Raw genomic sequence first — 14578 nt, 5'->3', positions numbered from 1 at the left:
CACGCACATTCCTCGCATGCAGCCCCACAGCAGCCTGTTCCCGGGGAGCAGCAGGAGACCGGCATCCATGTCGCGGGAAAACACCCGCCGGCACGTAACCGGACGCTAATCCCTCGTCTGCTGGGCTGGATGCGGCCCCGAGCCGCGGGAGCGGGGCTGGGGCAGGGGGCTGAGTCTGGCTTCGCAGTTGGGACTGGGGAGCAGGAGCCACGGGTGAAGGGTGTCCAAAGCGTGGTGAGAGCACCGTTGGGGGTTTTTTGGCTGTTCCTAGGTTGAGGAGCTGCTGCTGAATGTGCTGCTTCATTTTTGGCCCCTTGGATTTCGCGGTCTGCTTTAGATCCTCCTGCGGCCGTGCTGGGCACGGCTCTGCTTCGGCAGGTTTGTTTGCTCTGGGCTGGGAGGGGAGCAGCGTTGTGCAACCGCTGCGGCTGGGCGCGGTGCTGGGAGACGGGTGGGTGCTGCCACGGTGGGGACAGAGCCCCTGGGGAGCGTCTCTGGGGACATCCCCGGGGACACGGGGTGCTGCCAGCAGTTGGGACGGGGGATGCGGCGGAGCGCTGGGTGCCGGCGAAGGGTGCACCTTACAGGCGGCGAAGCAGAGAGCCTCGTCCCCGATGGGTGCCCCAGCCCTGAGCTGGCACCATGGGCGCTTCTGACTCATCCGGGGGCAGAGCCCTGCACAGCAAAGGCAGGGCGAGAGAGGATGAACCGGTTCAGGCCAGGGCCCATCTGGTTTCTGCTCTGAGGCTGCCTCATCCCTTCCTGCCGCTCAGCCCCCGGCCTGCCCACCCTTCCCCACAACGGCGTGAGTCAGAGGGCAGCCGGCCGCTCCGCTCATCCCCGGGGCTGCTGGCAAGGGGGTGGCAGGATGCGTCCCCTTTCAACCCGGACCATGCCTCTGAGCTGATTTGTAGCTGAAAATATTCCCGATGGATTTTGGAGTGGTGCTAGAGCCAGGCAGCAATCCCTGTCCTGCCGGGTCCCCGGTGCCGAGCTGTGCCCTGGGTGCAGGCATCAGAGGGGTGCAGAAAAAGCCAGGGCAGGCACTGGGAGCAGCCTCCGCTTCCAGTTTGTTCCAGATAAGCTCAGTCTAAATCCTGATAGCAGCCTGAAGCAGAAATGCCCTGGGCTGGTTTTGGGTGGATTTTTGTGAAGGGTGCATTTGGGTGCAGGGAGGTAAGAAGAGAAACTGTCCCTGGTCTTTGCTCTTCCTCCCCTGTTTTTCCCTGTTTCAGTCTTTATGAGAGGTCAGCTACCGGGTCAGCTCCTGGGTTTTGCTGTTATCAGGAACAACCCCTCCTTCAGCTCCCTTTTCTGCCACGGTGTCCCTCCAGGTGGGGAGCCAGTGCCTGACGTGCACCCCCCCCCCCCCGCCCCAGCATCGCCCTGGGAGCCGCACTGGAAACCCCCTCCCAGGGGGATGCTCAGGGAATGCTCAGCTGGGCTGACTCAGGCCCTTATGTAGGAGTTTGTGTTTCTGGGTGGAAATGAACTCAGCTTCAAATTCCCAAAACCCTAAACTGCCAGCCGGGGCTTAACCCTTTGGGTGCATCCGTCGGTGCTGTGGGATGCTTGCTGGGCTCCCTGCAGGGAGGTGCAGCGGCTCTCGGTTCTTCTTGGTGCCCCCTTGACGGTGGCACCTCTTGCGCAGTCCCTTCTGCTGGTTGTTGTGTTGCTGATGCTCAGCCTGCCCGGAGCTATCGCGTGCTGTCACGCTGCCTTGCCTAAAATCTTGTAGGGACAAGCCTGCGCTGAGGTGGGCCCAGCACTGCGGTGGGGTGAGCCGGCGGGCAGGGTGGGTGGCACGGCAGTGGGGCTCTGTGCCCGGTGGGGACAGCCTGTGTCCATGGGCCGTTCCCAGCTCAGCAGCTGCAGGTGGTGCGCAGGGCTCGTAGGGTGCTGCTGGTTTGAAGTCTGGCTCAGCACCCCAGCCCTGGGATGCTGTGCACCCCGCCCCTGGTGTGCTCTGCATCCCTTCCTTGGCATGCTGTGCACCCCATCCACGTGCGTGTGCGCCCTGTCCTCACCATGCTGTGCACCCTCTTCCTGCCATGCTGTGCACCCCGTCCCTGGCGTGCCGCGCACCCTCGGTGGGGCATATCCAGACACGCTGTCTGCATAATGCCAGGATCTGGGGCGCGCGAGGGCAGCTGAGGGGCTGCGAGCAAACCCCCCCAGGTGCATTTAGGCCAGGCAGTGGTGCAGGATCGCTGTGAGGGATGACCTGGGCACCCTTCACCCAGCTGGTGGCATCACCCTCCCTGTGGTGGCCTTGTCCTTGGTTTCCCTTGCTGGAAGAGCCACCCTCCTTGTCCTCTCGGGCCGCCGGGAGGAACTGGAGCAGCCCGAGGCAGGGGGTCGGCATGGGAAAGTCGGCACTTGGGTGACGTTCCAGGCGGTGTGTGCACCACGGTGGTGCCCGTCCTTCCCGGCTCCCCTGCTGCCAGCTGGGTGGCGGCAGGATGCCAGCGGCTCTGCTACCCTCCTCGCACACCGGCGATGGGAACCACGGGCCAGGCAGCCGCTCCCTCGTATGTTGGGGACAGCCGGGGATGCCGCGGGGCAGTCCCGGTGAGCAGTGGCCTCACCGCCTTGCACCAGGAGCCGGTGGCCGGGCGAGGAGGGGCCTTTCGGTTTCTTCGCTGCCTTTATCTGGGTGGAAATCAGCTTCCATTCATTCTTGCCTCCCCAAGGTGCGAGCTGGCCGGGCCGGTGGCGCTGTGTGCCAGCCCATGGATGTCCCTGTCAGCGCCACCAGTTCTGGGGCTGCTGGGAGCCTGCGCTCCCTGCAGCAACTCGCCCCCACTCGCTAATCATTTACTGGCTAAATTAGTGATTAACTCCTTCGCCGGCAGCCTTGGCAAGCCTGGCTGGGCCAGCACACGCTGCTTACGGGTCCCCTGCCAGCGGGACGTCCTATGGGCCATTGCCACCATGGCATGGGCCATCACCACCGCAGCACAGAGGGACCTTCACCAAGGTAGGGATACCCAGCAAAGGGACATGATGGCACAGCCCCCTGGGTGACCGCTCCTCCGTTGCGCTGCAAACACATCCCGGTGCTGTCACCCCCTTGCTGAGCTGGCAGCGAGGGGACACGGGATGCCTGTGTGGAGGCAGGGAGAGCTGGGGCTTTCCTGCGGCCCGCTGAGTCAGGCTGTCCCGGGGGGGCTGGGGAAATGAGCCAGGCGAGGTTTCGTCATGAGTGCGGGGGCCATGGCTCAGCCAGCCTGGGGGTCTGCTTCAAAGAGAGCTTTTTTGTCCTTTTTTTTTTTTTTTTTTTTGGACCAGAGGGAAAATTCCCTGCCTCCGGTGAGGCATCCCTGCTCCCAGCTGCTGCTCCTGCTCCCACTCATCTCAGCTACGTAAACCCAGGGGGGCTTCTGGGGAAGGTTGAGATTTCAAAGGCACCCTCACCCCCTCCGATTATATTTAAGTGGCAGCAGAGGGATGACAGGGTCTCTCATCTGAGGGTGTGTCTGGCGCGAGGGACGTGGGGCTTTGGGCTTGCAAAACGGGATGTGGGCTGAAGGGAGGTTGCGGATGACTGTTCCTGCTCGGATTTGTCAGATGCCGTCCTCCAGCCTCTTCTGCAGGGAGTGTGCGTGTGTGTCTGCGCGTGTGTGAGTGTGTGAATGTGCATGGGTGTGCGTGGGTGCATGCGTGTCTGGGTGTGCATGGGTATGCGTGACTGTGGGTGTGCATGGGTATGCGTGACTGTGCGTGGGTGGGTGTGCATGTGTGCGTGGATGTTTGTTCATGTGTGTGCACGTGTGTGTGCATATTTGTGCATGCATGTGCATGTTTGTGCCTGGGTGTGTATGGATACATGTGCTGCTTTGGGCACGAGCAGCTCAGCCGCAGAGCACCGCGTGTCCTTGGTCCCCACACCGCCCTGTGGGGTGCGTTTGGGAGAGCCCTGGGGTGCTCCCCCCGGCCATGCATGTTCGCAGCGATGCCGCCCCGCTCAGCACTCGGGGACCTGCTCCCTGTCCCTCGTGGGGCCGTGAGCGTGGTGGCCATGCCCTGGTGGCCAGCCCGGGGAGAGCCAGGGAGCAGGAGGCTGCTCTGCATCCCCAGAGGCATGGCTGCCAGGACCTTGCCCTAGCTACTGCCAGGACACTGGGCACGGAGGGGTGAAGGCAGTTTTGGGTACAGAGGAGCAGTGCACCCTCCCCTACCTTTTCCCTTTCAGCTTTAACCCTTTGCTGCCCACCCAAGATCCTGCTACATCAGGAAAGGGGAAACGACATCTCCAACCTCAGCTTATCGGGTATCTTTGAAGGGGCATGGCGGGATGCTTGTCTGAAGAGCAGCTTTGCCCAGCATCCCCGGCAGAGCCTGCCTGGCGGCGTGCAGCTCAGCCCCGTGCTGGGGGAAGCCGAGCTGGTTCTCAGTCCCAGGGAGCCACCTGGGCTGAGCCACATCCCTGTCCTTGCCCCTGCCAGGCTCTGTCCCACCTGGGACGTGCTGTGATGCTGCGGCAGCCCTGATCCTGCAGATACCTCCGTCGGTCCCAGATGCATCTTCTCCTCCTCCATCCTCAGCAAGCAAGAAGGGCACCGCTGTTGGATGGAGAACCAAGCAAACTGTGCAGCAAAACCTGTGCAGGATCTGACCTCCCTGCTGTCAGATCTGCTGACTCTGCTGGCCACAGCCTGCGCTATTTAAAGCATCACTCTCATTTTCACATGATTTCAAGGGTAGTGAGGAAAATGAGCTCTGGCCACACACTTGTGCCGGCAGGTCTCTCTGCAAGCCAGGGGCTGCCAGGATGGTGTTTCTGGAGCCTTGGTCTCTCCGCCACAGTGAAACAAACTGCAGGCAGCAAATACAAGCAGCTGGAGGGAAGGATACAGTCAAGCTGTCCATGCTGTTCTATGGGTGATAAGGTCTCTGGGCTACACCTGGAGCTCATGGCTCATTTTTTCCCCTTGGCTTTGCTCTAAGAGGTGCTGGAGCTGGGGCTGGCCCTGGTCATATGGGAGGTCAGAGTAAGAGCTGGCTTCTGCCTTGGTCTGTGCACGTGTGGGGCTGCTGCTGCTGCTGGGGCTGGCCCTGGTCATATGGGAGGTCAGAGTAAGAGCTGGCTTCTGCCTTGGTCTGTGCACGTGTGGGGCTGCTGCTGCTGCTGGAGATGCTTCCAAGGGAAGGACACAGCCAGTCCAGGCTGCTGGACCAGCTTGGGCAGCTTGCCATGGTTTTTGGAGTCCTTCTGAGGGTGAGATCCACCTCCTGCCCTGGTTCAAAGAGACTAAAACTGGACCAGGGCTGCTCTGGCCGGGCCGTGACCTCTCAATATGCAAGGGCTGCCCATGCCTTTGGGGGTGCAACCTGCATCGCCAGCGGCACCGGCTGTTCCGGGGTTGTTGCCTTCCTGGCCGGCCTGTGCCATTGTGCCGGCGCTGCTTTGGGCTTGGTGACGGCTGTGGTGGCACGACCGGTCGGGGGGGTGGGCAGGAGCAGGAGCCACCTCTCCTGGCCGGTTTCACCCAGACGAGCCTCAGGCTCCACGGTCCTCCGGTGTCATCTGGGAGAAGGGCAAACCTGCGTTGCCTGTTCCGTCCCCTTGCCAGGGTGTCCTCATGGGAGCTGCTTGCCCTGCCGTGCCTGTGGTGGCAGCGCTGGCTGGGTGGGTGATGGGGAGGCTGCGTGGGTCCCTGGGGACCGGGCTGGAGCGTGGCTGGGGCTGCGGAGCTGTTGTGACATAGCCGGACCCTACTTCTTGCTCGCTGCATCCCGCCCAGCCCCATGTCCAGCCTGGCCTCAGGGGTTCCCCGTGCGAAGCCAGCTGCTGCAGAGCCCCTTTATCTCCTCCTGCAGCCGCCACGTGCGGCTTAGTCATGGGGACGGCTGGGGAGGGAAGGAGGGGAACCCGGAGGCCAAGGAACAGACGAAGTCTGTGATCAGAGGTGCCGGCGCTGGGGCTCCTGCTGAGCCAGGCATTGGTGGGTGCTGTTGGCACCCCTCTGCGACCACAAAGCTGGTGACTTCGCCCTGCCCTTGCCAGAAACCAGAGGGATGTGCCGGAGCCTGTGCCAGCCCGGTAACCCCGGCTGCTTGGGGGCTGGTGCCTCTGCACGGTGCTGTTCGCGGTGTGCGGGGCTCGGTGTGATGGGGACCGGGGTGGTGGCACCTGGAGCGTGTCAGTGCCGGGAGCTCAGTTGGTCCCAAAGCAAACACCAGGCATGGGAAAACACCGTCAGTAGGTGGCTGGGGACAGCCGGCACCGCCCTGCGAGGTCCCTGCGTGTGCATCCAGCCTGCCGAAGCGCTTTGCCGTGGGTGTCTGAGCCCGCACCCAGGACGGGGCGATGGCTGGGTGGGAGCCAGCCAAGCCCCATCCCTCCCTCGCCCTGCCATGACCGGGGAGGGGGGGGGGGGAAGCTCAGGTGAGAGGCTGGGGGGAGGCAGGGCACACAGCTCCCTGGACTGCCGCCTGTCCCCAAACCCCGCCAGCTCTTGGCTGGATGCGCAGCCAAAGCTGCTCATAGAGGGACGGCCGCTCCTGGGTGGCCTTGGTTATGCAGCCAGACGGGGGGGAGGATGCTCTCTGTAGCCCCCAGCACTGCTGGGAGGTTTTGTTCAGCCTGGTGAAGGAGACAGTGCGTGGCTTTGCTGATTCCCATGTGGGATACGTGAGTCCCACGCAGGGTGCAACTGGCGTGGGGCGGGTTGGGGCACCCACTGGCATCATCAGCGTGGGCTTCCTATCCTCTGCTCTCAAGCAAAGCCTGGCAGTACCACTGCTAGTGGTCCACATCTTGCCAAATCCGGTGTCACCTTGTGTCACCTCCTTGCTGCGCCACTGGCCACCTCCTCCTGCCCCCCCATGGGTCCCTACCCCTCTCGCTTCCCTGGGGCTGAGCATGGTGGCTGGTGGGGCAGCCAGGGATACTGGGCAGGGAGCATCAGTGGCCCCCCAGCATCCCCTCTGCACCCCGGAGGGGCTTGCTGGGCTGGGGGAGATTTAGTCACCTTGGATATTTGACTGCAAATCTTTTGTTTCAATGTCTGCAAGTAATCGACTTTTGCTTTTCCATTTACTTAAGACCTCCTAATTGGCCGTTGTTAATCAGGGAAGAATGAGTGACTAAGCCGTCTCGCCTGCCCGGGACCAAGGGCTCTTTTTTTCCCATGAACTGAAAGGAAATGAAACCTCAAAATGTCCTTTTAAATCTCAGCTGTCAGCATCGTGGCCCAGAGCCCGGGCCAAAATCATAGTTGTGTAGACGGGAGTTGCAACAGAGGTGTGGCGTGGACGCAAGCGCGGCATGGCTGCGAGCTCTTTCTTTTCCAGCAGAAAATGCCAAAATCGGGGGTGAGGAATTTCTCTGCTGGGACGAGCAGGCGTCTCATTCTTTGCCGCTAGAAAAGGTTGCTTAAATTTAAAGGGATTTTCAGCCCCAGCACGGCAAGACACTGGCCCACGATATTTGCTCCCGTCACGGTGCTGGCAGTGCCAGCATCTCCTCGGGGATGGGTTTATCTGCCCCCAGCCTCCATCCTCGGGTGGCATTTTCCTCTGGAGCTGCTCATTCCACAGGGATTTGCAGCACCCTGGAGCAAGCTGCTCCTTCGTGCCGGCTTGGCTGTGAGCGCGGCTCTGGGGCGGCTGCTGCCGGAGATTTTGGCTCCCGCCAAGCTGTGCCGGGCCTGGCGCTAGGGTCTGTTTTGTCTGGGTTCGTGCCCCCAGCATCGTGCTGGCTTCTGCGCTGGGGATGCATAGCCAGCATCGTTCCTCCCCGCGCCCATCGCCAGCACTCTGGCAGAGGCTGAGCCGTCAGAAATAGTTGGAGGCAACTCAAATTCTTTCCTTTTCACAGGCTCTGGGGCAAAGTTGAGAGTGAAATTCAAAGTAGAGGCTCCGTATGCCAAAGGCGGCTCCGTATGCCAAAGGCAGCTCCGGGGAAATTGTCTCCCTGGACCTGATTCTTTGTGATGGTTTTTTTTTTGGTGTAGGAGCCCCACGTGGGGTTGAGCTGGGGTGGGGAGGGGAGAGGGCAGGGTGCTGCGTGGGACAGGGTGCTATGTGGAGCAGGGCGCACGTGGGGCAGGGTGCTGTGTGGGGCAGGGTACTGCCTTGGGACTGCCTGGGGGATGGAGGGGATCTCCTCTGATGTGGGGTGCCGGGGGGCACCTGGCAGTTCAAGCTCTCCCAGCACCTCGGGCTTACCCCAGTCTGGAGGTGGGGGTCCTGGTGGGGGTCCCTGCCTCACACGGGAGGGTGACCTGGGGAGCGTGGTGGGAGCTGGGCTGTCCTTTCCCCTTCGAATCTCCCTGCTGCCAGCATTGCCAGCTGCAGAGCCTGGAGCCACCCAGCCCCTCTGTAGGGTGGCCCTTGTGGGGTCAGGTGGGTGTGAGTGATGCTTGGGGCTGGGGAATGGGGGGTTGCCCCCTAATCTCAGCCATCTGAGGCGGTCGGAGCAGGATCGGAGAGCTGCATAAGGCAGGGGAAGCCGTCAGCATCACTGGAATCAGCTTAATGTTAGGAATTTCCTGCTGGGGAGAGGAGTCCATGACATTAACGTGAAAGGCCAAAAAAAGATCATCCTGACCCCAAATTAGTCCCTGGGCTGGATGGGGAGGGCAGAGGGCAGCAGGCTCAGCCGTGGCCCGGCACCGAAGGCTGCTCCGGCAGGCGGGAGGGTGACGGGAGGTGTTGGGTGGGTGGGAGGGTGGGGGGAAGGTGTCTGAGCAGGGTGCCGGGGAGGTCTGCAGCAAGGAGACCCCCGAATCCAGCCCCTGCCTAACGCGGCTCTGTTCTCGCCTTGCAGAGAAGACGGGGAAGGTGCTGGGGGAGTTTTGCCGGTGCTACAAGGAGCAGTATGGCGTAGCGCTCTTCAACAGCGTCCGCTATGAGATCGAAGGCAACGGAGGGCCGCAGGCCCAGCTGCTCCACCGCAAGGTAAGAGCACAGCTCCGCATGAGGAGCCTGGAGCTGTCAGGGAGCTTCATCCCCTGTGCCCGGTGAGCCCAGTCCGATGTCCTCCCCAAAGCCCGGACACATCCCCTCTCCCTGCTGGCGTGGGATGTAGCCCCTGCGCCACTGGTCCAGCCCATCCCCATGGTATCGTGCACCATCTGTGCAGCACGTGGGGCTCCCCAGGAAGGTTTTCTATGCCATCCTGTGCAACGAGCACATGTAGCGAGCAGGGGCAAGGCTGGCTTTTGGCTGCGGTCCCCATGGATGAATGTGCTTGATGCCAGGGCTGGCAGGAGCTCCCCAGACCCCCTTGTGCCCAGGGAAGCCCCAAGCGGGACATGCCAGGCTGTCATCCTCCTGCTCCTGGGTGCAAGCGATGCTCCAGCCTGGGCAAATGCCCGGGGAGGGGTGGGAAACTCCTGGCAGGCATCGCTGACGCTGTGGGGGAAGAGGAGGCGGGTCCGAGTCTGATCTCCAGCAGCCGCCTTTCTCCTGCTTGGCAAAAGGACCCCCGTGGGTCTTGTCGCCTGCGGCTTCGGCACCTGGGGATGGATCCCGGCCTCCCCTCCTGCCTTTGCTAAAGGAGATGTGCACCAGCCAGGGCTTCTCACCACTCAGGGTCTGGGATTCCTCCCTGGCCTGATCAGTGGAGCTGCTGCCCTGTGGGTGCTCCTTGAAAGCAGGAGGGGATGTGATTGCACACGGGGATGGGCTTCTGCTTTTGTCTGGGGCTTAAAGGCGTGTTTTTTTAAGAAATCTAGAAATTGCATTCATGAGATCAGACTCAAGCCCTGGGTGCTCACAGCAGTTGTCTCCCTGGCCCACCCACAAGGGTGACACCTTGCCCAGGCACCTGCATGTGCCCCATCTCCTCTGAAAGCTGCCTGGGTGCTGGGTGTCTTGAGCAAAATAAAGGTGTGGATGTTCCTGGGCCGAGCAGGGCACTCGGCATCCTCGGCAAGACATTCCTTGGGTTCCTCGCAATTTGGCAGATGCCTTCAGCCCCACTGGGAGGTACCTTCCTCTCGAACTTGGTTGCTTCATTAAAAAACTCCAGGAAGCAGCCCAGGAATGTCTGAGGAATGACAGTGAGGCAGGGAGGTCAGGGACGCCTTGCAAATCTTTTAAAACACCAGTGTATAAATAGGACATTTCTCTTGTGCAATGTCCCGTCTGCTGCCTGTCCTCCGCCGGGGTCCTGGCAGTGCTGCTGGGATGTGCAGGGGCTCCAAACTCCACAGGGACCTGCGTGTCTGTGGGGCGGCTCTGCAACGAGCTGGGGAAAGCATCTCTTCCAGCTGGGCTCTGCGCTCCCTAAATATGTCCAAGAAGTTGTGGATGTTAAAAAGATGCAGGGTAGTGTCCTCCCTGTCCTCAGGCAGGTCCAGCTGGGATGTGGCATTTGTTTTTTTAAAATTTTATTTATTTATTACCTTTTTTTTGGTGATCTCTGTGGGGATGCAGTGCTCAGAGGCAGCTCCTGCAGTGATACCAGGGGCTGGTGGCCCTTCTGGGCAGAGGGGGACAGCGGGACTGGGATCCGAAGCATGGCTCAGTCACCTGAAATGCCAGCAAGAAGCGACAGCGATGAGAATAAGGAATAAATGTTTCTGTCTTTGGTCTCTCCTCCCAGGTGTCCCCAGCCAGTGCCCCTGAAAACCTGTCCCCGAGCATCCTCTCTCCTCCTGCCTCTCCCGGCTGAGCCCCAGAGCTGACATATCCGGACCCTGATCTCACTCCCCGTCGCTCCCTGTCCCCATGGCAGGGATGCAGGCAGCGCGCGGCCCTCCGCCTGCGTGCTGCCCGGTCCCCTCCCTGCCCAGCCTAGCAATTTCGTGCATACGTACCTGTCCCAAATATTTGCCGGAGTTGGGTGGTGCTGCCTCGGTGCCTCCCCCGGGCGAGGAAGGTGTGCGAGGAGGGGACGGCTGTGCCGGGCTTCCCAGCATGCTGGTGGCCATGAACAGCTGTTCCCTGGCTGAGGGTCCCCTGGAGCCATGTCAAAGCTCAGCCTGGATTTTATTTCATTAGTAGCTGGTCTGTACGGCTTCGTCTGCCTTGGGCAGTGGTTTCGAAGCTAGTTTATAAGGGCTGATTCTCCTCCGATGAGCCACCCCGGTGAGATGCTGATGGGGAGTCCCGGAGCTGGCACCATCTTTCTGTCCCCATCCCTGATGGTGGCCTTGGGGTTCGGGCTCTCATCCCTCCCTCTGTCCCCCAGCCCTGAAGGGCTTGCTTCTTGCTTTCTTCTCCCCCTTCCAAGGCCTTTGGAAAGCAGTAAGGAGCAGGGAGGTGCTGTCAGCCTGTTTGCTGAGCCAAGCTGCTCTCAGAGCTCCCTACCGCACAAGGGGGTGTGGGATCGGGGAGCGGTGGGCGGCTTGGGGAAGGCAATAGGGTTCTTGTGAACCAGGAGATGGACAGAGCAGGGAGAGGAGAGGGAAACGTCCTGCAGAAGGGTCCCGGTGCTGGGGCGTGGTGGGACCCAAGCCCTGGCTGCTCCCTCCTGACGGCCACCGTGGTGGATGGTGGGTGGCCATGGCAGGAGAGGCGGCCGCCGCACGCTCCCGCCCTCACGAGAGCTCTTGGCTCTTGTTTATGTTCCTGGGATCATAAAAATTCTTGGGACAAATTCTTGGCTTGCTCAGCCAGCCTGTGTTTGAGATGGCGTAAATGCTGCCAGTGTGCAGGCCAAAAGGTGCTTGGGGAGCTGGCGAGGGGCTGCTTCGCCTCGGGGGGGGGGACTCGGGGGCGCGGGATGTCTTCAGCCTGTTCCCATCGCTGGTCCTCCATGAAGTCCAGAGCATTTAAGGATCGCCTGGTGCTGGGCTCTACGGGGTGGCTTCTTGCTTTTCCCCTTCCATGTCCGTCTGGAGACCATGCTAGGGCAGGGCTTGGTTCCTGCCATCTGCAGCTTGCCTCTGACCCGCACCCTGGCAGGACCTTCTGGTTGATGGCCGCTACTGAGCAGTACCATGCACGCTCCCGCCTGCCCCAAGCCAGGGAAATCACAGTAGTTGAGGTTGGGAAGAGCTGCTGGAGGGCTCTGCTCCAACCTGCCGCTCGGCCAAGTGAGCTCATGTCACTCAGCTGAGCTTGGTCTATATCCCAGGGAGGAGATGCCAGGGGCGGAGGTGTGACCACCACCATGGTGAACACCACCACGTGCAACTTTGCTGCTGTATGAGCAGCCCCTCTGAGGTTTTCTAGGGCTATGCATGTGGTATCCCTCAAAGGTGTCATCCACACGCACCTATTCAGGCTCCAAAATTTGCATTGCTATAGGAGATAATCCAGTGGTGAACTTGGAGACCCTCAACACAGCCATAGCGCAGAAAACCCCAACCAAACCACCACGAACAGACCTTGCTGCGCTCCCCGAGCCAGGCTGCGGCCGTAGGATGGAGGGGTGCCCAGCTGCCCCCCTCCCTGCCCTCCCCATGCCGCCCACCACATCTCCTCCCCACAGGTCCCGCTGGAGGACCATGTCATCTACTCGGGCAACCTCTTCCAGTACATCGAGGAGAACAAGAAGTGGAGGAACCGCTTCTGCGTGGTCCCGCACAACTACGGCTTGGTCCTCTATGAGAACAAACTGGTGAGGGGCATCACCCTTTCGCCCATCTCTGGTGGGCGCAGCTCCGAAGGGGGACACCCCATCACTGCGGTGCTGTGGCCGTGCTCCCCATCATCCGTGACCATCTTTTTCTGCTCAGGCCTATGAGCGGGACCTGTCACCCCGCGTGCTGGTCAACAGCGCTGGCTACAAGATCCTCACCTCCGTGGACCAGTATCTGGAGCTGGTGAACAACAGCCTGCCTGGTGAGTGGTCCTGGTGGCTGCGGGGTCAGGAGGGATGCTCGGGGTCCCCTGCACCCTGGTGCTGCTGGGCATCCCTCAGGCACCTTTGGGAAGGGGTGGGTTTGGGATGTGGGCATCCTTGTGGACCTTATGGAAGGGGTGGTTTTGGGATGTGTGCATCCTTTTGGACCTTATGGAAGGGGTGGTTTTGGGATGTGGGCATCCTTTTGGACCTTATGGAAGGGGTGGTTTCAGGGTGTGGAGCTGTAGGGAAGGAGAACAGCCCCATTCCTCCGTGGGGTGTAGGGTGCAGTGTGAGGTGTTTGCTGCTCACATCCTGCCACAGCAACTGGGGAAGGAAGGAAAATGTGTCTGTGGGTCCTTGAGAGCTGCCCCAAGCTGCCACCATCTCCCTTTCCCAGCAGCATGGGCAAAGGCAGTGGCTCCTGCTTCTCCATCCAGACCTCCAGGAGGACTGGCCACCACCCCGCTCACCATCCTCCCACCCCGGGTCCCTAAGGGCCAGGGCAGCTCCCAGGGAGCGGGGCAGGAGCTGCTGGAACAGCTTGCGTAGGGCAGCCAGCCTTTTGCCAGTTTGGGGCATGTTCACAATGGCAGCGGGGTCAGTCTGGCAGCTCTGGGGAGGGTTTCATGCTGGAAATAATTTTTTTTTTTTTTTTTTTCCATCTTTCCAATTTTCACTTCTGATTTCCTTTTTGGAAGAACGAGGCTCTTTCTTTGCACTATTTTTGCCCCATGTTTTTGATAGAACTCACAGCAAAGGCACTGGGAAGCAGCTGAGGGGTCTTGTGTTCCCCTGCTGCACCCCCAGCCCTGAATGCTGGGGGAGATGGACATCTCCAACCCTGCATCCCCATCCCTGCCCTGCCCTGTCTGCTCCTCAAAGTATCCTTCCCCCCCTCCGCAGGTGTGACACCCAAATCAGGGCAGTCCCCCATCTTGAAGTGCCCCACGGATTTCCCCCTCATCCTCTGGCACCCCTACGCCCGGCACTATTACTTCTGCGTGATGACGGGCAAGGAGCAGGAGAAGTGGCGGGCAGTTTTCCAGGACTGCGTACGGCACTGCAACAATGGTGAGCGATGCTGGGGGGGGACACGGACACGGGGGCTCCGGGGTGGGGAGAGCATCGTCCTCCTGCTCCAGAGAGGGTGTTGGGGAACCTGTGGTGGTTGGGTTGGGTTTTGGGCCAAAGGGGATGATTTGGAGGTGAAGAGGAGGAATTGGCTGGGAGTTGTTGAGCATCATCGAGCATCTCATCCTCTCTCTGAGCGAGGGTGGGGAGCAGGAGGGATCCAGCCGCCTGGGGCATCCCTGTGCCCGGCTTCATCCCGCTGCCCATAAGGAATGCGATGCCTGCACCAGGGCAGGCAGCATTTGCAGGAGCCAGCATGAAGCCTGGCTCAAGAGACGCCTTGATGCCTATTTTCCACCCTGAGGTAGAAAATATTTGGTAGTTAAAGTCATCAAAACTCCAAGCCCCACCGTCCTGCTCCCCGCCTCGCCGGCACCACCCAGGCTCCGGCGAGCGAGGGCAGCCGCGGCTGCGGGCAGAGGGGGTGCTGGGCCACGAAGGGCCGGGGTGGAGGCAGGACCTGCCTCCCACGTCAGCGATACTCTGGCAGGAAAACACGATTTTCCTGCTTGGCTGTGGCTTGTGCGCTCCTGGGCTGAGACCCAGGTCCCGGCGGTGCCTTGGATGGCAAGAAGTTTCCTGGGGAAGGAGGTGCCAGCACTGAATCCTGCTCAAATTCGGGTCTTTTAGTGGGCAAAGAGTGATGCTGCCTATTTTTTAAGTGCTTCTTTCACTCCTGGGAGCTCTGTGGAGCCTGCA

At 61.0% G+C, this 14578-nt stretch overlaps 1 protein-coding gene across 2 annotated transcripts in view; it reads left to right on the top strand.

Moving 5' to 3' along the window:
* The window catches only part of NIBAN2 (niban apoptosis regulator 2), a 32177-nt gene that overhangs the window by 7875 nt on the left and 9724 nt on the right, over positions 1-14578 (top strand). The window contains exons 1-5 of one of the 2 annotated variants that reach the window (XM_049832388.1): positions 192-378; positions 8777-8907; positions 12392-12520; positions 12639-12744; positions 13652-13819. In XM_049832388.1, coding sequence (XP_049688345.1) covers positions 291-378; positions 8777-8907; positions 12392-12520; positions 12639-12744; positions 13652-13819 — 622 coding nt within the window. In that variant the 5' untranslated portion in view covers positions 192-290. Of the gene's footprint in view, positions 1-191; positions 379-8776; positions 8908-12391; positions 12521-12638; positions 12745-13651; positions 13820-14578 lie in introns of those variants that run through there. The other variant, XM_049832389.1, reaches the window with a different exon arrangement.

This window comes from Accipiter gentilis, chromosome 29 (genome assembly GCF_929443795.1).
Source record: "Accipiter gentilis chromosome 29, bAccGen1.1, whole genome shotgun sequence".
In the NCBI taxonomy this organism is placed as follows: Eukaryota; Metazoa; Chordata; class Aves; order Accipitriformes; family Accipitridae; genus Astur; species Astur gentilis.
The sequence above is the reverse complement of the archived record's forward strand: the minus strand, read 5'-3'. Positions and strand labels throughout refer to the sequence as shown.